This window comes from Lissotriton helveticus, chromosome 9, assembly GCF_964261635.1.
Source record: "Lissotriton helveticus chromosome 9, aLisHel1.1, whole genome shotgun sequence".
Lineage (NCBI taxonomy): Eukaryota > Metazoa > Chordata > Amphibia > Caudata > Salamandridae > Lissotriton > Lissotriton helveticus.
Window position 1 is genome coordinate 524909721 of NC_136070.1, and position 23972 is coordinate 524933692.

Sequence of the window (23972 nt, forward strand, 5' to 3'; positions counted from 1 at the left end):
TGCGAGTGCAGTGCAGTGCAGTGCAGGTGAGTGCAGTGCAGTGGAGTGCAGTGCAGTGCAGGTGAGTGCAGTGCAGGTGAGTGCAGTGCAGGTGAGTGCAGTGCAGGTGAGTGCAGTGCAGGTGAGTGCAGTGCAGGTGAGTGCAGTGCAAGTCAGGCAGGTGAGTGCAGTGCAGGTGAGTGCAGTGCAGGTGAGTGCAGTGCAGGTCAGTGCAGTGCAGGTCCGTGCAGTGCAGGTGAGTGCAGTGCAGTGCAGGTGAGTGCAGTGCAGTGCAGGTGAGTGCAGTGCAGGTGAGTGCAGTGCAGGTGAGTGCAGTGCAGGTGTGTGCAGTGCAGGTGAGTGCAGTGCAGGTGACTGCAGTGCAGGTGAGTGCAGTGCAGTGCAGGTGAGTGTAGTGCAGTGCAGGTGAGTGCAGTGCAGGTGAGTGCAGTGCAGTGCAGGTGAGTGCAGTGCAGTGGAGTGCAGGTGAGTGCAGTGCAGTGCAGGTGAGTGCAGTGCAGTGCAGGTGAGTGCAGGTGAGTGCAGTGCAGGTGAGTGCAGTGCGTGCAGTGCAGGTGAGTGCAGTGCAGGTGAGTGCAGTGCGTGCAGTGCAGGTGAGTGCAGTGCAGTGCAGTGCAGGTGAGTGCAGTGCAGGTGAGTGCCGTGCAGGTGAGTGCAGTGCAGGTGAGTGCAGTGCAGGTGAGTGCAGTGCAGTGCAGGTGAGTGCAGTGCAGGTGAGTGCAGTGCATGTGAGTGCAGTGCAGGTGAGTGTAGTGCAGTGCAGGTGAGTGCAGTGCAGGTGAGTGCAGTGCAGTGCAGGTGAGTGCAGTGCAGGTGAGTGCAGTGCAGGTGAGTGCAGTGCAGGCGAGTGCAGTGCAGGCGAGTGCAGTGCGTGCAGTGCAGGTCAGTGCAGTGCAGGTGAGTGCAGTGCAAGTCGTGCAGGTGAGTGCAGTGCAGGTGAGTGCAGTGCAGTGCAGCGCAGGTCAGTGCAGTGCAGGTGAGTGCAGTGCAGGTGAGTGCAGTGCAGTGCAGGTGAGTGCAGTGCAGTGCAGGTGAGTGCAGTGCCGGTGAGTGCAGTGCAGGTGAGTGCAGTGCAGGTGAGTGCAGTGCAGGTGTGTGCAGTGCAGGTGAGTGCAGTGCAGGTGACTGCAGTGCAGGTGAGTGCAGTGCAGTGCAGGTGAGTGTAGTGCAGTGCAGGTGAGTGCAGTACAGGTGAGTGCAGTGCAGTGCAGGTGAGTGCAGTGCAGGTGAGTGCAGTGCAGTGCAGGTGAGTGCAGTGCAGGTGAGTGCAGTGCAGGTGAGTGCAGGTGAGTGCAGTGCGTGCAGTGCAGGTGAGTGCAGTGCAGTGCAGGTGAGTGCAGTGCCGTGCAGGTGAGTGCCGTGCAGGTGAGTGCAGTGCAGGTGAGTGCAGTGCAGTGCAGGTGAGTGCAGTGCAGGTGAGTGCAGTGCAGGTGAGTGCAGTGCAGGTGAGTGCAGTGCAGTGCAGGTGAGTGCAGTGCAGGTGAGTGCAGTGCAGGTGAGTGCAGTGCAGGCGAGTGCAGTGCAGGCGAGTGCAGTGCGTGCAGTGCAGGTGAGTGCAGGTGAGTGCAGGTGAGTGCAGGTGAGTGCAGTGCAGTGCAGTGCAGTGCAGTGCAGGTGAGTGCAGTGCAGTGCAGGTGAGTGCAGTGCAGGTGAGTGCAGTGCAGGTGAGTGCAGTGCAGGTGAGTGCAGTGCAGGTGAGTGCAGTGCAAGTGCAGTGCAGGTGAGTGCAGGTGAGTGCAGTGCAGTGCAGGTGAGTGCAGTGCAGGTGAGTGCAGGTGAGTGCAGTGCAGGTGAGTGCAGTGCAGTGCAGGTGAGTGCAGTGCAGTGCAGTGCAGGTGAGTGCAGGTGAGTGCAGTGCAGGTGAGTGCAGTGCAGTGCAGGTGAGTGCAGTGCAGTGCAGGTGAGTGCAGTGCAGTGCAGGTGAGTGCAGTGCAGTGCAGGTGAGTGCAGTGCAGTGCAGGTGAGTGCAGTGCAGGTGAGTGCAGTTGATTGCAGTGCAGTGCAGGTGAGTGCAGTTGAGTGCAGTGCAGGTGAGTGCAGTTGAGTGCAGTGCAGTGCTGGTGAGTGCAGTTGAGTGCAGTGCAGGTGAGTGCAGTTTAGTGCAGAGTGGTGTGTATTGACAATGTAAATGACAATGCCATTTATTTATGATTTAAAGAAAAAAAAATGTCATGAGCAATGCCAATAGCTCTACCTTTAATGATGCAGAGACCATTGCATTGTAAATGCTTGTTTTAATTCTGCCCTCTCTTTTACCGTTCAGTGCTGCACATAAGGCGTATTTGCAAGCAGCCTAGTGGAGACAGGGTGGAGGGGGCGGGCGGTACGGAGCAGTCTCCATTCAGCCATGCGATACATCTATTCATCTGACATAGGGCTGCTCAGTTAGCCCTCTTCTAAATGGTCTCTTAGTGATCATAAGTCACAGTTTGATTGGTGGTAGAGGACACTTTAAGCAGCCATGTAGTCAGCCCTGATATCATCCTCTCCTGAAAAGTCATAGCATTCTGTAAATACCTGTAAATGTATATCAGTGGTGGCAATCTTCAGACAGGATTGAGGCTCTTCACCTTATTAAGATGGCTGTCCTGTTATCTGTTTGCAAGACAATGCCTAGTATGGTTCTGGCCCTGCAAATCCAGCTGTCTTTTTCGGTCCTCACAGTAGGAAGTTGTTTTTAGAAAATTAACAGTATTGAATACATTTTTTATTATAGTTGTTATTAATTTATGAATCGGTACACTTGTTAAAATTATTCTACACTAATATTTTGACTCTTCATCTGGATTAGAGACAGTTTTTTAGTTGAATTTCTTGGTTTAGAATTTAAGGAATGCCAAAAAAGCAGTATCCTGCAGGCAGGATTTACAGTCTACTTTCTCCTAATTAATTTTGATATGTAAGCTGGAAGCAGAGTAAATATTTACTTTTCCATTTTGTTTTTACCAATTTTGTTTGTGTGCTTTATTGAATGATTTGAAGGACACCTGTTCATGCTAAGGGCGTACATAGGTTTATTATGTTGTTCCTATATTTCTTAATCGGCTTTCGATTGTATGTATGTATGTTTTATATGGTATTCCTATAGTGCTAACCTAGCCAAAAGACAGCGGAGCGCTGTACGAGGTGCAGATTAGCACATTGTACTCTTTAAACCTGTTAATGCCAATTTATATGCAGTGTGTCATTAATTTCAATAATTCCAATGTATAAGATTTCAATATTTCTCGTTTTTTAGTGAAATGTCTGTGGCGCAAGAGGAGGAACCAACTAGTCCGGTCTCAATAGAATATTCAGACCGGGACCAGACACCTGTGCCACTTCCTAGTAAAGTTCAGCCACCAAGTCCCAGCTCATCCACCGAGGAGAGCAGCGTGACAGAAACCGAAACAGTCGACCAGCCCATTTCAGAAGGGGAAATTCTGTACACCTACGGGCAACTGGTAGCGGCTAGAGGTACAATGCTCGAGATGTGGGCGCATTGGTTATCTTAATTCTAACCGTTAACACTGTGATTTACTTGTTTTCGCTATATATAGCACAGCAAATTGAGTTTTAAGTGCATACGGATAACAAAAGTACATGGCACATTATTTTAAAATAAAACATAAGAACTGCCAAATAACATTAAAATCCTATCGAGTACAACATGCAAACAACTTCTGACGTGCTTTTGAGTAATCCTTATGTAGGTATTTTAGAAAGGTGGATGAATTTTGGTGACTTAACTTCAGTAGTGCCAATTTTGATTTTTGGCGTGCCTTACTTTTTCACCGACTCTAGAGCATGGGTACTCGCAAACATTTGCCCAGGGGCCACAAAATACAGTCTGTGTTGTGTCCGAGGGCTGCACTGAAGCTAGCATGGTGGCAGTAGGGGGTCTGGGTAGATCAGAGACTGTGTAAGGAGGTCTAAACAAACATTTAAATCAACAGGCAAGCATTTATTTGCAGGTTAATAAATGCTTGCCCGTTTATTTAAAAAAAAAAATCAGAATATCAGAGCTCAGCAACTAAACAACAGCTCATGCTGCTGTTCACCAGGGGGGCTGCAGGTAAAGGCCGAGAGGGGTGCAAGCGGCCCACGGGCCGTACTTTGAGTATCGCTGCTCTAGAGCAAGAAAACAGTAGCTGACTTGACCAAGACCATGGAGGCCTCTTTGGGAAATCTCATATTGACCCCCCCTTCAATACCCCGGGTGTGGCCCGTACTTTCACCTCTGTTACTTCACCGACTCCTATTTCCTTGGTTATCAACCGCCCCACCCCATCTAAGTCTGGAGCGCTTGTGTCACTTAGCAGGTGTTACCCATGCCTCCCTCATTGAGTGTGGGAGAGACCCACAAAACCTCACCCATGTAGGCGAACCGAATACCGTCATAGTTGGTTAAGTCAACTTAAGTAAACAACAGAACGTAACACAATAATATACAGAAAGGAAAATAACATCTAACACAATAGGGCACATCACAGCAGAACAAAACTTAAACACAGCGCAAAAATCCAGTCCAACAAAACAGCACATTGAAATAGTGCAGCTCATCGGCACCCAAAAATAATTCACATCACAATAAAATGCTACATAACACCAATGCAGAAATATTCTTGTCACTCTTTTCCACTTCCACAAATCTGCTTTCAGAATTGGGTGCGGTACAAAAGGGGGTGGTGATGGACGGAGCATCTGAACCAATCAAACACTCACACCCAGTCAACAGATCTGAGTTTAATCCATCACTGTTCTTTAGCCCACTCTGCCACCCCAGTTCAGACATGGCCATATGCAAATCAGTTTGACCATGTTCCTCATGGGAACAGTCCAGCCCGAACAGCCAAGCCATGCCTTTCCTGGAACGGATTCAAGCTTCCTAGGACCGGTTTCTGGCATTACAGCCGTATTCAGCCAGGCTTGCTTGAATCCAGTGGCAAAGTGAACAAGGGACTCACGTCTGAGCATACCCTGCCAACTTATGGCGAACAAAGCGGTACAAAAGGGGGTGGTGATGGACGGAGCATGTGAACCAATCAAACACTCACACCCAGTCAACAGATCTGGGTTTAATCCATCACTGTTCTTTAGCCCACTCTGCCACCCCAGTTCATACATGGTCATATGCAAATCAGTCTGACCCTGTGCCTCATGGGAACAGTCCAGCCCGAACTGCCAAGCCATGCCTTCCCTGGACCGGATTCAAGCTTCCTAGGACCGGTTTCTGGCATTACATCCGTCTTCAGCCAGGCTTGCTTGAATCCAGTGGCAAAGTGAGCAAGGGACTCACGTCTGAGCATACCCTGACAACTTATGGCGAACAAAGCGTTACAAAAGGGGGTGGTGATGGACGGAGCATCTGAACCAATCAAACACTCACACCCAGTCAACAGATCTGGGTTTAATCCATCACCGTTCTTTAGCCCACTCTGCCACCCCAGTTCAGACATAGCCATATGCAAATCAGTCTATCCCTGTGCCTCATGGGAACAGTCCAGCCCGAACTGCCAAGCCATGCCTTCCCTGAACCGGATTCAAGCTTCCTAGGACCGGTTTCTGGCATTACAGCCGTCTTCAGCCATGCTTGCTTGAATCCAGTGGCAAAGTGAGCAAGGGACTCACGTCTGAGCATACCCTGCCAACTTATGGCGAACAAAGCGGTACAAAAGGGGGTGGTGATGGACGGAGCATCTGAACCAATCAAACACTCACACCCAGTCAACAGATCTGGGTTTAATCCATCACCGTTCTTTAGTCCACTCTACCACCCCAGTTCAGACATGGCCATATGCAAATCAGTCTGACCCTCTGCCTCATGGGAACAGTCCAGCCCGAACTGCCAAGCCATGCCTTCCCAGGACCACCCCCTTTTGTACCGCCTTATAATTGAGTGGTAATAGTTGTTTGCACCTTAAGTTACCACCAAGGACATGACATAGCGCCAGTCAAAAATGATTTATGACTCGACCCCTAGAATGTGAATTTTCAGCAATATATGCTTTTGCTGTACGTCCTTACATACAAGGTTACTGGCGGGACAATATATACTGTATTTTATTGTATATTGTGACTTAGATGTACTTATTTTCACTTATCCTGGACAATCTTCTTTGGCATAATGATACTTTTTCATAGCCACGTATTTAGATTGTGAACATGCTCAAAATATATTATCACCAGCTCTAATAAGCAATAGTATAATTTTTTTTTTAACAATGACCATTTCACCCAATGTTATCCACACTTTGCACTCGGTCGTCGACTGTTTGCAGCTCACTTAAGAAAAATGAACATTAAATACATAAAAAGAGCAAGGGAATCACATAATATTTTAGCCAAAAATGTATTAATATTTTGTCTTTTTTTTGTACCTCCACGCCACTAAATGCAAAAAGTATTATTTGACAGTCATGACAGAAATTAAACGAGACTGTATTTTCTTATTCAATGCTTGTTTCTGTTAGGCTAAATATGTTTTCTGGTGCAAAAATAAAATAAACGTGTATTGGTATTTTAATTGAAGGTAATTCACAAGAGCATAGCTGTGAGGACTCCCCTTGTGAAGCACGTATGACCAAAAACAAGCTCAACCCTTATGTCCATGTGAACAGGGGTATCAAGTTATCCTTGGAACAGAAGTTCACATGGAACTCATTCTTAGGAAGGTTTTTTAGCTCCACAGAACTTAAGGTGTAGAATCAGTCATTAAAGCAAACTTTTTGACTGAGTCAACAGTGTTATTCAATACTGATTTGTGAGAGAAATAACAGCACAACCAGTATTTGTGTGATGAGTAACTACAGTTTAGCCGAACAGAGTTTTATTAGACAAGAACCTCTATAAATTGAGCCATTGTGTGAGTGTCATTCAGGACAAAAGGAGAGAGAGAATAAATGTGTAAACTACAGGTGTGAAACCAAACCGAAGTCAAAACAAGAGAAAAGTGAGTTAGGGAGTGAACATATATGGTGTATTGGTTGATTCATATCAAAAGACAGGAATTATTATTCATTACATTTTTAGGATACAGGGAATTAATCATTGTGTCACAATTATGAAAAGTTGTCTGTCTATGGACATGTCGACGACGTTTCGACCCTTGGAAGGATAAAAGGGTCTCATCAGGACTGAAATTACTTGGCTCGGATTGTAGAAGCGCTGTTCCTCATGGGAGGGAGCACCCAGAAGATGGCAACCAAAATCAATCTTGGTGGGTGGGAAGCATCTAAACTTGACGAGCAATTTACTTTGTTACCTTCACTTGGTCCTCAACAATGTACGTTTTCAAAGCCCACTTGTTCACTTTTTCACATGTTTCTCTCACTTTCTTAACAAGGAACATAATGGACAAAATCATAGTTGAAAGAAAATGTGATTAATTTTGTGCAAAGATTTTAATTTGGTTTAATTAATTGTAAGTTTCTTTCACATCTGTACTTTCTCTCCAGCTTTGGCTGAAGGTGGGCTGATGTTTTCCAATCTCAATGCCAGTTTATCCAGCACTCTGCGGGATTCCCAAGATATGGTAAGCATATTGTTTTAGCTGTGGTTCTTGCACCTGGTTCAGTCAAAGTTTGGTCTCTGTTTGGAAGCAAATGCCCCTGATGGCTAGACTGATGGCTTCTCAAAGCTGAATTGCATGTGACGAGAAGGGCATCACTCTGAGCGGCTCCCTGCCGTGCCCCCATACCTGCCATAACCCCATCTCCTTATACTCTGTTCATACCTGAGCACTAGAACTTCCATACAAGCGTATGCAATGCTGACCCCTCTTTCAGTTCTAGCATGATCCCGTTCTGACTTTTTTTCTAAGTGCTATAAGCCGTTAAAATTCATTGTTTTGATAAAAATATTAATTTGCTGAAAAAATAAAGGTTTAAGTGACATAGTTAGGTGAAAATGTAATACAAAAAATAACATTTTATATGCAAGAAAACTGTAGTCCACCAGTTATAGTTGACTTGGGTATCAATAACTTGCACCCCCTCCATGTAGTCTGATGATGTCAATGATGTAATTTCAGATGTCAGTCAGGCAACCAAGCTTTATTCGATTCAGATAAATCATAAAAGCACACAATACAACATGTCATCTAAAAAACATTCAAAACAAAAACAAATCATAATGAAATTAGATTGACAACCCTCACTTTTACTTTAAGTCAAGCCATACATGGAACGCCATTCACCCTTTAACCATATTTCTTTCTAATAATAATTGATCCTTTTATAAAATGTAAAATTGCACAACAAGTGGCCATTGAATCCAAGTCAAGTAAAAACCTGTATCCTTCAATAAAAGAAGACGGTTGTTAAGGCTTTAATGTTGGAGATAAATATTTAAATCTAACAGATTTATACAAAGGACAAAAAAGAATAAAGTGCTCTGTGCTTAAGATTATCACATGAACAGGGACATAAATTGTTCGACCAAGTACATTGCTTTGGGAAAGCCACCAAGAAGTGTACCAAGTAAAGAGAAAATCTCGTCAGATAAAATCTATATCTTATATAGACATCTAGCTGCAGATTCCTTAACTTGTGAATTCTCCCCAGGTGTCAAACGGGATCCGGAAATTTTTCATAGCAGTACCTCTGCACGCCGGGGAACGGCGCCGCCTGACTCTATATGATGTCGACTCCTCATATGAAGTCAACTGAACCATATTAGTCCCCTCCGGCGCGCTGACGTCAGTTTCTTCTTTTTCCGCACTGCACTTGGATCTGAATTAGTGTATCTCTAGCCGTTTTCAGCCTGCTGGGACAAGCTTTTTCTCATCTGAAACAGTGTGCTAAATTTCTTATGCCCTCTGGGTTTAAGTCTTGTGGGTCCTTTGCTCGCCAAATGTCGAGTATGGACCCACATTCTATCTGTATGTGGTGCTTAGGCCAGCACCACGACACCGACGAGTGTGACGCCTGTTAGCAGTTGAAGCTGAAGGCCCTGTGGGAGTAGCACATGAAACTTCTGACAGCGCGGTTGTCAAGGACCTCCACCTCCTCGTGGTGTCCGTCATCCTCCCCATCCAGAGCTCATTCCAGTGAGTGCTGCTCTTCTCCCAGTGGTCGACAGCAGTGGTCCCAGTCTCCGACTACCTCTCATGGTAAGCGGGATCGTAAGAGATAGAAGTCCCGGTCATCTGCGGCTCCCGTGCCTCCCACCCTTTCCTGGAGTCAGGGCGACCTGGAATCAGATGTAAGAGTACTACAAGGCTCCCCATCTTGTGATTGGGTCCTTGTCTCCTTCTGGAGCACCTTCAGCCCCAAGGAGGTCATGGGTGCAGTAACTATGTCAACACCAATGGGAACGCCCTCTGTGGCAGTTCCAGTCTCGGAAACAGAGACGTCGTTGCGCGGTCCTTCTGGAACCCCACTAGCCCACTAGTTAGATATTCTTAACCTACTTTCTTTTCCACTCCACTCCACATCACTGCACTACACAGTTTTCAAAATAAAGTGCATGCCTCAATCCGCAGCGAATTGAGAGGACCCCTATGATGAAGCATGCCACCAAGGGGAAACCCAGGTGGGTGAGGGGACTCTAGAAAGAAAGGTTTCTTTCTGGATAGAAGGTTTTCTACTCTAATATAGTAAAAGCCCCATTTTCTCCCATTGTTAGGTTCCTTATTCCCAAATTCCGTTTTTTGTGTTTCTACATTTAGTAAGGAGGGTGAACCTAACCACTTCCTCCCTCTACTTTTGATTGTGTAGTTTTTCATATGGCCTTTTATACCTCTGGGTACGTTTTGCTATGCAGTCCTTCGGCCATTTGGTATCCACCCTTTTGGTTTCAACCCAAAAATAAAATAATACAATTATAATAAATAAATAATAGGGAAACAGGGAGAGATGGACAGAGAATTAAATGCTCTCCATGTTAGAACTACTTCTTGCTTTGATGTCTGTCTCTTTGTTCTAGGGCCTTACCCTGCTTGAGTTAAGGGGGTTTGTGTCTGGTGGCCCTTCTTCTATTGCTCTTATCAAGGCACGAGCCTCATGTGTTCTCTGTCCCCATTGTTAGTGTACTTGGGGTTCTCATTCGGCACCCTGACTATTGTCAGGTGATTTTGTGTGGGATTTTGTTCCCTTTTTTTTTTTCCAGACTTGGTTTTCCCTTGCTGTGATTTCCTGATCCTTTCTTGAGGCCAGGCGCTGTAGCTCAGAGGCATTGTCCAGTGCTATCAATGTACTTTTTTCCCCACCTGGTGGTGCTTAGACTGATTCCATTCGCACTTTTTCTTCTTTTCACTTAACTATCTGTTTTGGTTTTTCTAGTGGCCACTTTCTCTCACCTAAGATGGATGCCATCCTCCGGTTAGTCGGCCTGGTTCCTCAGTCCCTTATTATACACATTTCAGACTTCTCTACCCTTTTAGTGGTCATCTCTCACGTTCCAGTGGGACCAATCTACCTTTGGTTTATTTAGATCCATGTCTATCTTCCTTGGAGAAGGGTTAAAAAAATAGGCACCTGTACTTCGGTACTACTATGCCTGAAAAAACATGCTCCTTGCTATTGGCGTGTACTCGTAGTCTATGTTTTTGTTGTGGTCGTTACCACCTTTAGAAGAGCTCTGTCTCTTCCTTCTCCTTTCCCACTAAGGTATGACTGATTTTTATCTCCATTTGCCGGTACTCCTGGAGATTTAATGGGATTGGTTCGCAGACCCTTCTTCTAGAGATTATGGCTGTGGTATCTGATTCACAAGTTAAGGAATCTGAAGCTAGATGTCTCTATCAGATGAACAAGTTACATACCTTCAGTAACAATGTATCTGGTAGAGACATAGTCTAGCAGCAGATTCCTTAACACCCTACTCATCTTCCCCGCTCTGCGAATGACCTGTAGGTCTGCTCTTGGTGTTTCTTTAGTTCACTTGCTTCCTGATTCTAGGACCTTTGGCGTGGGAGTGTTTTTCTCCTTTTTCAATTGGATCCTCCAGTTCCACTGGTCTAGTTTCCTGTCCCTATCTGGGGCCCCCTCCCTTCCTCTCTATTTCTCGGGGTATATAGTAGATGGGGGTTCCACCTTTTCCTCCTGGTATATGGTTTAGGATGTGGGAGGTATTTCTCTTGTGTACTGTGTCATGCACCTCTGCGCAGAGTTCCACATGACTTGTGCTTCAGTGACTTTTTGGCCGTTTCCTTAAGGATCTTCCTGGACAATTTTGGACCCTTATTTTTCCCCTTCTTTCAATGTTGTGGTAGAGATTTTTCTTTCTTTTAGCACATTGTTTCTACAGCCAGTATCTATGTGCTTCTGTGTTCCACACAGAAAATTTCATGGAAGAAGCCGACGTCAGTGCACCAGAGGTGACTAATATGGATCCATTGACGTCCTATCTGGAGTCGACGTCGTACGGTGTCATGTGGCGCGCCCGTGGCGCGCAGATGTACTCCTAAGAAAGATTTCCGGAGCCCGTCTGATGCCCGGGGAGAATTCACAAGTTAAGGAATCTGCGACTAGACTATGTGTCTACCAGATACATTGTTACCAAAGGTAAGTAACTTGTTCATTGAGAACTCATCAAGTGAATAAGATAAAAACAAGGCTGATGAGGCATAACATCTAAATTACTCACTTATTTCAACTCATTCAGTGCCTGGAAATGACATGCATTTCCATAGACATTTCTTATAACAGCTTTGGCTTGATAAGGCATGTTTATAGGGTTATTGAATAATTCACTCAACCTCAACTTCAGAAACATACTCTTAAGGTAGTTGAACCACGGAATACTTTGAACATTAGCGTGTGCAAGGCAATCCAATATAATGGATGTAGTACATTTCCAATTCAGGTGTATTCCAAATCTTTTTTTTTTTTTTTTTTTATTTGTTTTTATTGCAGATTCACTGTAAATCGGTGACTAACACTCAGATATTTCTGACGTGAGACACACGTAGTGCCTCTCCCTATCATCATGTGGACACACGGCCATTCAGCCCACATCCCGGAGGTTGGGCGGCAAAGTTTGATAAGGTGTCATCGACATGTCCCACATACATTTCTGAGCAATCAAAGAGCATTCCAAGCCTCTGCTTTTGCGTGAACTAAACTCCCTCCCTCCCCCCCTTAAACAGTCAAAAAAACACGTTTTTACCTTCCATTAGATTATGAACCAAGAACCTTGCAGCAGCCGCCCCTTCCCACCCGCTCCCCTTGTCACCCACGCCATCGGCACACTACATTGTTCCACGTGACAAGTCTCCTTTGCCCCATGCCGGCCCATTAGCACAATAATGAATTACAACTTGTCAATGTCGACGTCCTGTTTACCCCGATGGCCCGTCCCGCTTCCGGCAAAGAAAGCCCACCCTCACAACCCCCCATCCAGCCCGTGGTATTGTCTCCATTTGGACCAAACTCTGCGGAATTTTTTGGGACAGCGCCTGGCTTTATAAGTCACCCTTTCAGCTGCCATGTAGGGGTCTAGCCCTCTCCTCCATTCCTCAAGGGTCGGTGAGTCCGGCACCCCCCAGTGTTTTGCAATGTCCCTTTTCGCCACCACCAATGCTAGGACCAGGAAAATGAGGAGGGGACGCGTCAGATCTACCTCATTGGTCATGCCCAATAACGCTATCTTGGGGTCTTGTAAGATCGAGGCCTCTAGGACCCCCTCCAGTTCTTTGAATATCTGGGTCCAATATGTTTGTATGACACTACAGGACCATATCGTGTGAAAGAAATCGCCCACCTCGCTATGACACCTAAGACACCCTGGGTCCTCTATTTTCCCCATTCTACAAAGCTGTTGCCTGTCATAGTAAGTTCTATGGAGCACATTGAACTGAATCAAACGTAACCGGGACTTGACCGCCACCTCCCGGGGATGCATCAGAACCGTGTCCCAGTCCAGATCCTCCATCACTCCTACATCTGCCTCCCAAGTAGCCCTCAACTTTGCCAAGTCACCCAACATATGGTTAGTTAGTGTTTTATATGTCAGGGAGACGGCCTTTTCCGCCATCTGTTCCTGAAGGAGCCGCCCCTCCAGAGGGGCATACTCGGGAATGTCTGTGAGTGTAATGTGTTGGGCATTCCATGCGTGGCGTAGTTGTATATATTTAAAGTGTTGCGTGTTATGGAGCCCAAATTCCGACTTAAGTACCTGGAACGATTTGAGCTCTCCCTTGGCAATTACGTCCCCTATCGTGGAAATGCCTATGTCGTCCCACCTCTGAAAGCCCCGTAATATGTGGAGTTCCACAAGCCACTGGCAGTGCCACAGTGGAGTCTGTCGTGTAGGCCTTTTATCCCATCCCATACGACGGGTGGCCTTCTTCCAGGCAGCTATAGTTAAGGCCGTCGCCGGGAGGAGTGAAGTACTACGAGAGGATCCATATAGATAGGATAGTAAGTTTTTGGATGACATTTTCGCTCTTTCCAGAGCGTAGGTTGGGTGATCTGCCAGGGCATGGAGCCAATCATTTATCGGTATGAGATGTTCAGCCCAATAGTATGCCTCTAGATTGGGAAGTGAGATCCCCCCACTGTATTGATGCCTCTGGAGCGTCGACAGGGCCACTCTAGTATGCTTGCCCAGCCAGAGGAAGGAGCGCATGTCCGCATGGATCCTACGGAAGACCGATGCCGGTATCGGGTAATACTCATTTTGCAGAGCATATAGGTATTTCGGCAGTGTGACCATTTTAAACATGGCCGCCCTGCCTAGGAGTGTCAACGGGAGCTGTCTCCACCGATTCATATCTGCCACCGCAGCGAGTATGATCCGTTCTAAATTCTTACCGAAGGAAAGAGTCTCATCCGCGGTTATATAGATCCCGAGATATTGGAAACCCTCCGAGGTTGTCTGGAGATCGGCAGGTATAGTGCCCCAATGGTTCTGGCCCCTCGGGTCGTAGAGTACCGACTTATGCCAGTTTATTTTGTGTCCCGCCATATTACCATATCGTTCTATTTCTCGGAAGAGCTCTGGAATCGAGGTGTCCGGCTCGGTGACATAAAGCAGAACATCGTCTGCGTATAGTGAGATTTTTTCAGACTGCGGGTCCGTGGCACTGCTCATAAAGCCGTGAATTGCCACGTTTTGCCAAACCCTGGCGCAAGCACCTCTATCGTAAGGGTAAACAAGAGGGGGGACAGGGGGCATCCTTGTCGAGTGCCTCTCTGAATCTGGAACTCGCGTGACAACGTCCCGTTCACCCGTACCCTGGCTTTCGGGGCAGTGTAGAGGAGCCGCACCCATTGGATGAAATTCGGCCCAAAACCAAACCTACATAGAACTGCAAAGAGAAAGGGCCAATGTACTGCGTCGAACGCCTTTTCAGCGTCCAGGGAAAGGAACCAGTGGGGGTCACTACGGCCTCTAACTTCTTGGAGCCAATTATGGGTTCGTCGAAGATTCAACTTAGTGGCTCTGTCTGGTAGGAAACCCGACTGGTCCATATGTACCAGACCCGTAAAACCTGTCCTCAGACGGGCTGCCAAGATGGTGGCTAGGACCTTCACTTCCGTGTTCAGGAGGGAGATGGGTCGGTATGAGGCGCATTCATCCCGAGGTCTGCCTTCCTTATATATCGGGACAATGGTGGCCCTAGTCAAGTCTGGGGGTAGCTCTCCTTCTCCAAGGGCACCAACAAAGAGGCCTTTAAGGTGCCGCGATAGGAGGTCCGCCGTACGCTTAAAGAGTTCCGCCGGGAAACCGTTAAGGCCCGGGGTTTTCCCTGGTCTCACTCTAGCGAGAGCCTCAGTAATGTCGTCCACCGAAATGTCCGCCTCCAGGGCGTCCATAGATTCGGGTAGCAGGGTCGGTAGGAGCGTTCCATCGAGATACCGGAGCGCCTCTTCTGGAGTTGCAAGGTCGCGGGCTGCATAGAATGCCTCGAAATGCGTGGCGACAGTTTCGGCTATCTCCGCGTCAGTGTTAACCTTGTCGCCCCCATTGGTTCTAACACTATCTCTCCGCCCTTTCTTTCCTGCTGAGCCATGCCAGTAGCTTCCCTGACTTATCCCCCACGTCACATAACCTGTGTAGTGTGGCGAGGGATTGGGTCTTTGCTTCGTCAGTCACTAGTTCCCTGTATTGTTTCTGTACGTCTAGAAGACTCCTAAGGGTCTCGGTGTTTGCCCGCGCCAAGTGGTCCCTTTCCCTCTCTAGAATGTCCTGTTCCAATGCGGCCACGTCAGCCTGGAGTTTCCGTCTCTCCTCACCTAACCTGGAGTTTATCCTATCCCTAAGTACCGGCTTCATGGCTTCCCATAGGGTAACGCTTGAGTCCACCGTGCCCATGTTTTCGGCCAGGTACACCTTAATGTCGGCCCGTATGCCCCTGAGTATGTTGTGTTCTGTAAGTCCCATGCCGCCAGGCGCCACGAACCAGGATGCCTACCCTGGGCCTGTCCCACCCTAACATACAGTGGAGAGTGGTCCGATATACCCCTGGCTTTGTATTCTGCAATGTCGTCTGCCTTCAGGTATTGACGGGACATAAAGACGTAATCAAGTCTCGAAAACACCCCATGTGCCCCAGAGTAGTATGAGTACGCCTGTTGTGTTGGGTGGAGCCACCGCCAGACGTCTGTGAGACCTATGGCTGACATCTTGCTGCAGAGTGAAGTTTGGTGTCCGCTCCTAGCCACCTCACCCGATCTGTCGCTGCCAGTGTGCATGACATCGTTGAAGTCCCCTCCCACTATTTGTACAGTATCAGAGGTTTCCAGGAGTATATGTGTAAGCGCCGTGAGTGTACGGGGTTGTAGTTTGGGCGGTGCATAGACCGAGATAAGCGTAAAGGTGCGTCTGTTCCAGGTGCCCTGCACTCCCGCGTATGTTCCCTGGGGGTCTAGCCAGGTGCGTGTGATGCAGAATGGGGATGTTTTTTTAACAATGACTGCCACCCCTCTAGAGTCCGAGGTGTATCCCGCATGCGCTAAAACCCTGTGCCTCCCCCGAGCGATAAAGGCGCACAGAGTGCCCTTGAGGTGCGTTTCTTGCAAAAAAGTGAAGTCTGGGTCCACCCTCTTAATGTAGGCATTTACTAGGCCTCTTTTGATTTGTGTATTCCAAATCTTAGCCCATAGCAATAAGAAGGCAAGACCTACTTGAGGAGTGGTGTGGCTCACTGGTTAGAGGCGGCAGACCCGGAAGCAGAGAACGGCCCGGGACCAGGGTTCAATTCCCGACGTGGCAGGGTCGTGGACCAGGGTCAGCGGACTCGATAATTCTCGCCTCGGTGCCTCCTCTAACCAGGGATCACACTCGGCAACTCTGGGCATTAGCTTGCCTCATCTCTACAACGGCCCCCCACATTCGCCGGGAATGCCTGGTTTCAACTTGGAGATACCCAGTAGGGACCATCTCACAGGGATAGCCAGGACGGGTTCCCCAGCGGTCTACAGCGCCACGACGCCTCAGGGCAGCAGTGCGCTTTACAAGACACATACATTTACATTTACATCATCCACTGGCTCTAAACCCACTTGCAGATGACAAAAGAATGTTGAATCCCTTTTTAGAGCCATCAAGAGTCTTCTGATGAAATCATTCTCAATTCTTTGGAGCTTAGCGCAATTACCATAAGCCCCCACTCCTACCATGCAAGAGGTGATTGATAAACAATTTGCCCTGTAGAGACTTAGTAGCTCTTTCACTGGCTTCGGCCAAGTTGTCCTGAAAATGTAAACAGTGACTCTACTACTCTTGCTGTTTGCAGTGCTCTTAAGGTTAGTAGTGAGCCCCAAGTTAGCTAAGCTGTAAAAACAATTCCCAAATAAGAGAAATTATTGACATTCTCAATCTCATTCCCCGGACCACAGGTACTTTAGATTTGGTTCTTTTCGGGCCACTCACAATTATAAACTACTTTTTAGATTTTGCTTTAAGATTGAAATAGGCCACAAAACCCACAAGAGCGTCGAAAGATTTCTGGAGATTATTTGCTGTCCTTGCAATAAAGACAGCGTAACCCGTATATTAAAGTGAGGCAATAAAATTCCTTCAAATCTTGGCAAAATCAAGCTTTTTCCCCAGCAGGTAAGCCTCAAGCCCGTTAATGTAAACGAGGAATAAAAAGGAGTAAGGCTATAACGCTGTCGGACACCTTATGTAGATAATATAGACCGTGTTTTCCCCCCATTGGTGCCATGTCGGATCTCACTATAGTATTTGAGTGTTGCCTACGTAATAAAAGAACCAGAGGTGACTCTATTCCCATGTCTCCCAGCATGGACCACAATTTGTCCCGATTGACGGAGTCAAACGCAGAAGATAAGTCCATGAAGGCAAGATGTACTGAGCAATTCATGGACTTAGTATACTTGCTTGCGATCAGTGATAAATTGACACTGTATTATTGTGCCTCTACTTCATTTAAACCATATTGGGTTTTTGACAAATTGTTCTCCGTGGCTCAATCTTCTAGCGTGTCTAAAAGAACCCTCCCCAATATCTTAACCATTGAATCAATCAATGATACGGGCCTATAAAAACCCTGGTCATTTTTATCCCCTTTATTAAAGACGGGAACCACTGTTGCCTCTCTCCATGACATTGAGAGAGGTCCAACAATGGTAGCTCTTATTATACTTGTTATAAGACGTGCCCACAACTGAAAGTTTTCTTTAAAGAGATCAAAAGGAATCCTGTCTGGACCCGGAGCTTTAAGATGGGAACCCTGCATAATAGCAGTCTCCACCTCTTCAACTGTGATAGATTCGCTAAATTTCATAGCTTGGCCTGTAAAATTATCTGGTTCCACTATACCTGATCCCATCTCAGAACTCACCATAGTAAAAGGATAAAAAATATGGCTAAAATGTTCCACCAAAGTCTCTCCTAAAATTAGACATTCCAGATTTTGTGAGGGGACGTCTATAAATATCCAATTATTAATTACTTTCCAGAATTTATTTTAGTCCTTCAGAACACTTACCTCTAAGACTTGCCATCCTTCAGTCCTCCATTTGTCCTTACTCTGTTATATTGTTGTTTTATCATTTTTACACACATTCTTCACTAAGTTTTTATCCCGAGGGTATGTCTGAATATCGCCTTTCAGATCTGTTGGACTTTAGTACGAGCTCTATTAAACCAACATGCTAGAGGCTTCTCCTTTAGGTGGGGAATTTTCATTGTCCGCTCAGTACAGATGATGGTGCATAGGGTTTGGAAATCATGAATAATGTCCTCCGAAGAAGACTCATGGTTTAAGCAACTAAGTACAAGATTCAGATTTTCACCGAGTTCATGCTCAAAAGCCCAAGGACTTACTCAATCACATTTCAATCTAATTCACTGATTTGAGTCATAATTAATTGGGATTTCGGGCAACTGAGTTGTCCATAATTTAAAAGGCACCATTAGGGGATTATGATCACTAGGACAATGTAAAATAACCCTCTTACATTCCAATAAACTAAGAAAGTTTCTGGATAACAACATAAAATCAATAACACTTGAGTGGCCTCCACCAATAAAGGCCGGGAATTGCTCACTACCTTCACTGGAACACTCACTTAGAAAGACTAAATGATTTGAAGCCATGATTCTATTTAAAACATCTCCATATATTGAGTGAGTGAAGTGAGTCATCGAATGGCCTCAGTATTTTCTAACCACACCCTTGCGAGCCCTTATATTTGCATATAGTGCAATTAAAATCACTGTTCCACATAATGCACAATTTGTGTTTTAAAGAGGTTTTCACTAATTTCCTCTTGCAAACTATCTGCTACATGGGGGTTGCTGTGATCAAATGTATTGTAATAAAATGGATAATTAAAAAATCTATAGAGAAGAATTTACACACAAAAAATATCTGATACCATGGCAAGGAACAGGTTGTTTTGATCTTTACTGCCGTGTGTTTAACAGGTACTAGCAATGCCAATCCTCCTTTAGCCCTTCCTGAAGTCGCTGGAATTGCTGGTGTACAGAAAGAGCGAAACCCATTTATATGAAAATATGCTCATAACCATGACTCCTGAAAACATAGTAAATCAAGTCTAGAAACAAATGCTGCCCAATCATCATTACTCAACTTTGAATTAATGGCCGCTATATTTCACGATAGAACAGAAAAAGAGATCTGAATGAGCAAGTGCTACCTGAGTTTCTTCAGTCAATACTGACCCAATGAGCATCTTGTAGCATTAGAAATTAATTTGGCCCCAATCATTTTATATGGGTCTCTACTTGGGGGTCAACAGGCATAAGAATAACATCCCCTATCCCTTCATGTTCGACTTCCCTTGAGACCCGCTTATGATGTCAATCAGTATCAGCTAGACCTCCTAACAGTTTGAATCTATTCACATTCGCAAACAAAATCCCAAGGTAACTGTCTCGGTACTGAACCCTGCATACCACAATGCCTCTTCCTGAAAATAGTGGTGGGGGGGATAGAAATAGCCCAATGACCTGACCTGGATACTACCATGCTTCAGGTTTGGGTTGTGCAGACGCGTCAACAAAAATCTTACAAACCCAGGTGTCCTAAAAGCTATCACCAACCACACTATCACCCTCAAGCCTTTTCAAAGAGGGTTCCACCCATTCCACTCTCTGGACCATTAGAATTTCATCAAAAAGGGCCAGGGGGAGAGCATTCCTCGTACACCAATGTGCAGCTTTATTAATAAGACTAAAGTAATCCTCCCTAACCCCCTCTGGCAATGTTGATACTTCTGTTAAAATAATAGTATATGGGGTACTCTCTGGTGGCAAGTGTAAATAATCAGAGGGAATTTTATTTTGATGGGGAATTAATAAGGGCTGTTGCTGTGGCAGAGATCTCCTTATACCAGATATATTCTTAACAGGTTGTGGGGGTTGAGAGAGATCTGGTACTTGCACTACGGAATCAGTCACACCCTATACGGTTCATTGGGGGGGGGTTAAGATCTCCTAAAATGGTCATAAGTGGCAGAACTTTGCTGTTGTGAAGATTCTTAATTAGGACCTTCACTAGGCAATGGTAACGGATGAACTGTGCTTCCTTTGTCCATAATATCTTCCTGTTATACAAGAGCCCGCTGGTTGCTAGTTAAACTAAATCCCTCTTTAATAAGAGCCTCTAATGATTGCAGCCTTTCTTTGATCCTCCTCAAGCAAGTCAAAATGGGATTTAAAACATTTGATATGAAATATTTCAAGTGGTCAGGAGTCTTCCGTATGGAACATGAAGCCCCCCTCTCTCATGGAGGGCTCTAGTTAACTCAACCTGAAGAGGGACTAGAACCTTTTAGGCCCTTTTTTGGGGTAATACATCTTTTTTAGGTCTCGTCCCTTCTACAACCCACTTACGTTTCCCCTCCCTGGAGTCAGTTACTGTTTCTATACCATTGTTCTGAACTGTGTCTGGATCAACGGAGTCCAATATTTTAGCAGAATTTTCTATTATCACATTAGGTGAAAGGGGAATTAGTAGTGCGCTCTCTTGTCGAGAATCCTCCTATACGGACAATACTTCCTTATCCAAAACAAAACAAGGAGACACTAACCACAGTCTGCTTTCTGCCAAGTCAGTTTCCTTATTTAGAGCCCAAACTGCCTGCTGCAGGAAACTTTCAAGTGTGGTACGCCTGGGGCCGTGGTATTTTTTCTAAGCATGGGCTGAAAATTCGTTCCGCTCGCGGAATTTGCGGATTTTACGCGATTTCGCGATTCGCGAATCTCGCAAAATCGCGGTAAAATCCGAGAATCAGAGGCGACGAATTTTCACCCAAGCACTTACAGGGTTACAGCTGCAGGTGCAAAAGTTGAAGCTAATTTTTTGTAACCTTTTACAAAAGGGTTACAAAGAAATTAACTTCATCTTGGGCACCTGCTGCTGTAAGCCTGTAAGTGCTTCCTGGCGCCTTGTTGCCTACTTGGAACTATTCTCTGACCCTGCTCTCACCCTTGAAGCAGGGTCAGAGAATAGTTACAAGTAGGCAATGAGGCGCCTGTCACGAAAATTAAACCTCAACAGGAAGCACTGACCGATATAAAAACAAGCATTTGCAATGCAATAGGTCTCGCATTAGGAAAGTTTGAGCTATTGGTCTTGTAAATGACAATTTTTTTTATTTATGTGTTGGTTTTGAAAATAGCTAAATTAATAGCTTTGTCATTTACAATGCCAATAGTTATAACTTTCGCAAATGTGACACCTATAGCATTTGTAATGCAACATGTTTTGTATTTACGTGACTTAGCTGTATTGATATTACAAATTACAATGGCATTTAATTTTTTTAAATAATTAATACTTAAATAAAAGTGATTTTAATTTATAATGACAATAGCTTAAACTTTTGTAAATAACTTTTGTGAAGATTATGTTCAGTGTATTTTATTGTGACGAAAATCCAAGAACAGAAGTGAAATATTAAGATCTTTTTGTGACATTTGTAATAAAGTTTGAAACATTGAGAGAACATATTTGAACCAGTTGTTGTTGAATGGTTGCGCAGATTGATGCAGGGGTGGCGCTGAGTGGTGCTGTGGTGGTGCTGAGTGGTGCTGTGGTGATGCTGTGGTGGTGCTGAGTGATACTGGGATGGTGCTGAGTGATGCTGGGGTGGTGCTGAGTGGTGCTGTGGTGGTGCTGAGTGATGCTGTGGTGGTGCTGCGTGATGCTGTGGTGGTGCTGAGTGGTGCTGTGGTAGTGCTGAGTGATAATGTGGTGGCGCTGAGTGATGCTGTGGTGGCGCTGAGTGATGCTGTGGTGGCGCTGAGTGATGCTCTGGTGGCGCTGAGTGGTGCTGTGGTGGTACTGAGTGGTGCTGTGGTGGTGCTGAGTGATGCTGTGGTGGTGCTGAGAGGGCAGAAAGGCACAAAAAGCAGTCTAACGAAGGGCAGAAGGGCAGAAAAACGAGTCTAACAGAGGGCAGAAGGGCACAAAAAACGAGTCTAACAGAGGGCAGAAGGGCACAAAAACAAGGGAATAACAGAGGGCAGAAGGGCACAAAAACGAGTCTAACAGAGGGCAGAAGGGCAGAAAAACAAGGGAAAAATGAGTCTAACAGAAGGCAGAAGGGCAGAAAAACAAGGGAAAAACAAGTCTAGCAGAGGGCAGAAGGGCACAAAAAACGAGTCTAACAGGGGGCAGAATGAATCCCGCCCTGCGTGTTTGTCCACGAAGATGCCACCTTTTTGTGCAATACCTCTACTCAACTGGAGTACTTTCTACTGTCTAATCAGTAAGTGCTCCCTCGGTGGCTAAATGTATAGGGGCAGATTCACAATAACTGGTGCATCCCCAGGGATGCGCCAGTTATTGTGCGCCGCAGCTCCGCCACCCATGGTGCGCCGCATTTACAATTCGGCGCACCATGTGGCAAAAACGGCACAGATGCGTCACGCATCTATGCCGTAAAAGCAGCGCATTGCTGGAGCTGTGTCGCTCTTGCGACGCAGCTCCAGCAATGCTCTGGGGAGCCCTATCTCCCCAATGCTGCCTCAAGCCTTGCGCCTGCTTCAAGCAGGCGCACGGTTTTGACGCAGCATTGGCCTAAAAGTGACTGAGTGAAATCTTGTAGATTTCACTCAGCCACTTTTAGGAGGCGTTCCTGCACAGGAACGCCCTCCCCTGCGCCGGAACGCCTCCTGATGGCGCAGGGCTTTACAACGTGACGCATCTCTCAGATGCGTCACGTTGTTAATACCCAGCACCATGGCGCATCTTTTGTGCTGCCGCTGCGTCACAAAAGGTCTCGGTAGAGGGTGGCAGTGGTGAACCAGAGGGTGGCAGTGATGAACCAGAGGGTAGCAGTGATGAACCAGAGGGTGACAGTGATGAACCAGAGGATGACAGTGATGAACCAGAGGGGGGCAGGGGTGAACCAGAGGGTGACAGTGCTGAACCAGAGGGTGGCAGGGGTGAACCAGAGGGTGGCAGTGGTGAACCAGAGGGTGGCAGTGGTGAACCAAAGGGTGGCAGTGCTGAACCAGAGGGTGGCCGTGGTGAACCAGAGGTGCTGTGATGAACCAGAGGGTGGCAGTCGTGAACCAGAGGGTGGCAGTCGTGAACCAGAGGGTGGCAGTGGTGAACCAGAGGGTGGCAGTGGTGAACCAGAGGGTGGCAGGGGTGAACCAGAGGGTGCTGTGATGAACCAGAGGTTGGCAGTGTTTAACCAGAGGGTGGCAGGGGTGAACCAGAGGGTGGCAGTGGTGAACCAGAGGATGGCAGTGCTGAACCAGAGGGTGACAGTGGTTAACCAGAGGGTGGCAGTGGTGAACCAGAGGTGCTGTTATGAACCAGAGGGTGGCAGTGGTGAACCAGAGGGTGGCAGTGGTGAACCAGAGGGTGGCAGTGGTGAACCAGAGGGTGACAGTGCTGAACCAGACGGTGGCAGGGGTGAACCGGAGAGTGGCAGTGCTGAACCAGAGGGTGGCAGTGGTGAACCAGAGGGTGGAAGGGGTGAACCAGAGGGTGGTAGGGGTGAACCAGAGGGTGGCAGTGATGAACCAGAGGGGTGGCAGTGATGAACCAGAGGGTGGCAGTGGTGAACCAGAGGGTGCTGTGCCCATACACGACCGCATGGGTAACTTCGCCATGCAAGCGGCCCGCGAACACGCAAAAAGACCCAGCAAACACGCAAAAAACCCAGCGAACACGCAAAAACAAAAATTCGCACGAATTTGCGGATTGCGAATTCGATTTCGCGTGAATTCGCGTAACGCGAATTCGCAAATTTCGCCCATACTTAATTTTTTCATCTCCCCATTCCAAAGTGGTGAATAGTAGGTGTGTAAACATATCACACCTTGAGCCAAAAGCCTAAGTCACTGCCACAAAATGCCAAAAGTACTGTAAAGTCAAATGAGACCACAATAGCTTCCTGCTGGGCATCTTGAACAGAGGAGCCAAGAGAAGGGGCCCAGCCCAGCCTTAACAAGCCGTGGACAGGCCCACTCTTCTCCCGGGACACGCCCGGGCGCATCCCACGCAGTGGGAGGCCTCAGTTGGTTAAAAGGGTGCTCTAGCATCTTCAGTAAACGTAGCGACCCTCCTCTGGGCCGGGGCAGCTGGGAAATGG

The 23972-nt window shown here is 46.7% G+C and overlaps 1 protein-coding gene across 3 annotated transcripts in view; it reads left to right on the forward strand.

Moving 5' to 3' along the window:
* The window catches only part of KIAA0586 (KIAA0586 ortholog), an 813007-nt gene that overhangs the window by 581758 nt on the left and 207277 nt on the right, over nt 1–23972 (forward strand). For all 3 annotated transcript variants that reach the window (XM_078660379.1, XM_078660377.1, XM_078660378.1), the window contains exons 24-25: nt 3239–3456; nt 7437–7513. In XM_078660379.1, the coding sequence (XP_078516505.1) occupies nt 3239–3456; nt 7437–7513 (295 nt within the window). The remainder of the gene's footprint in view (nt 1–3238; nt 3457–7436; nt 7514–23972) is intronic.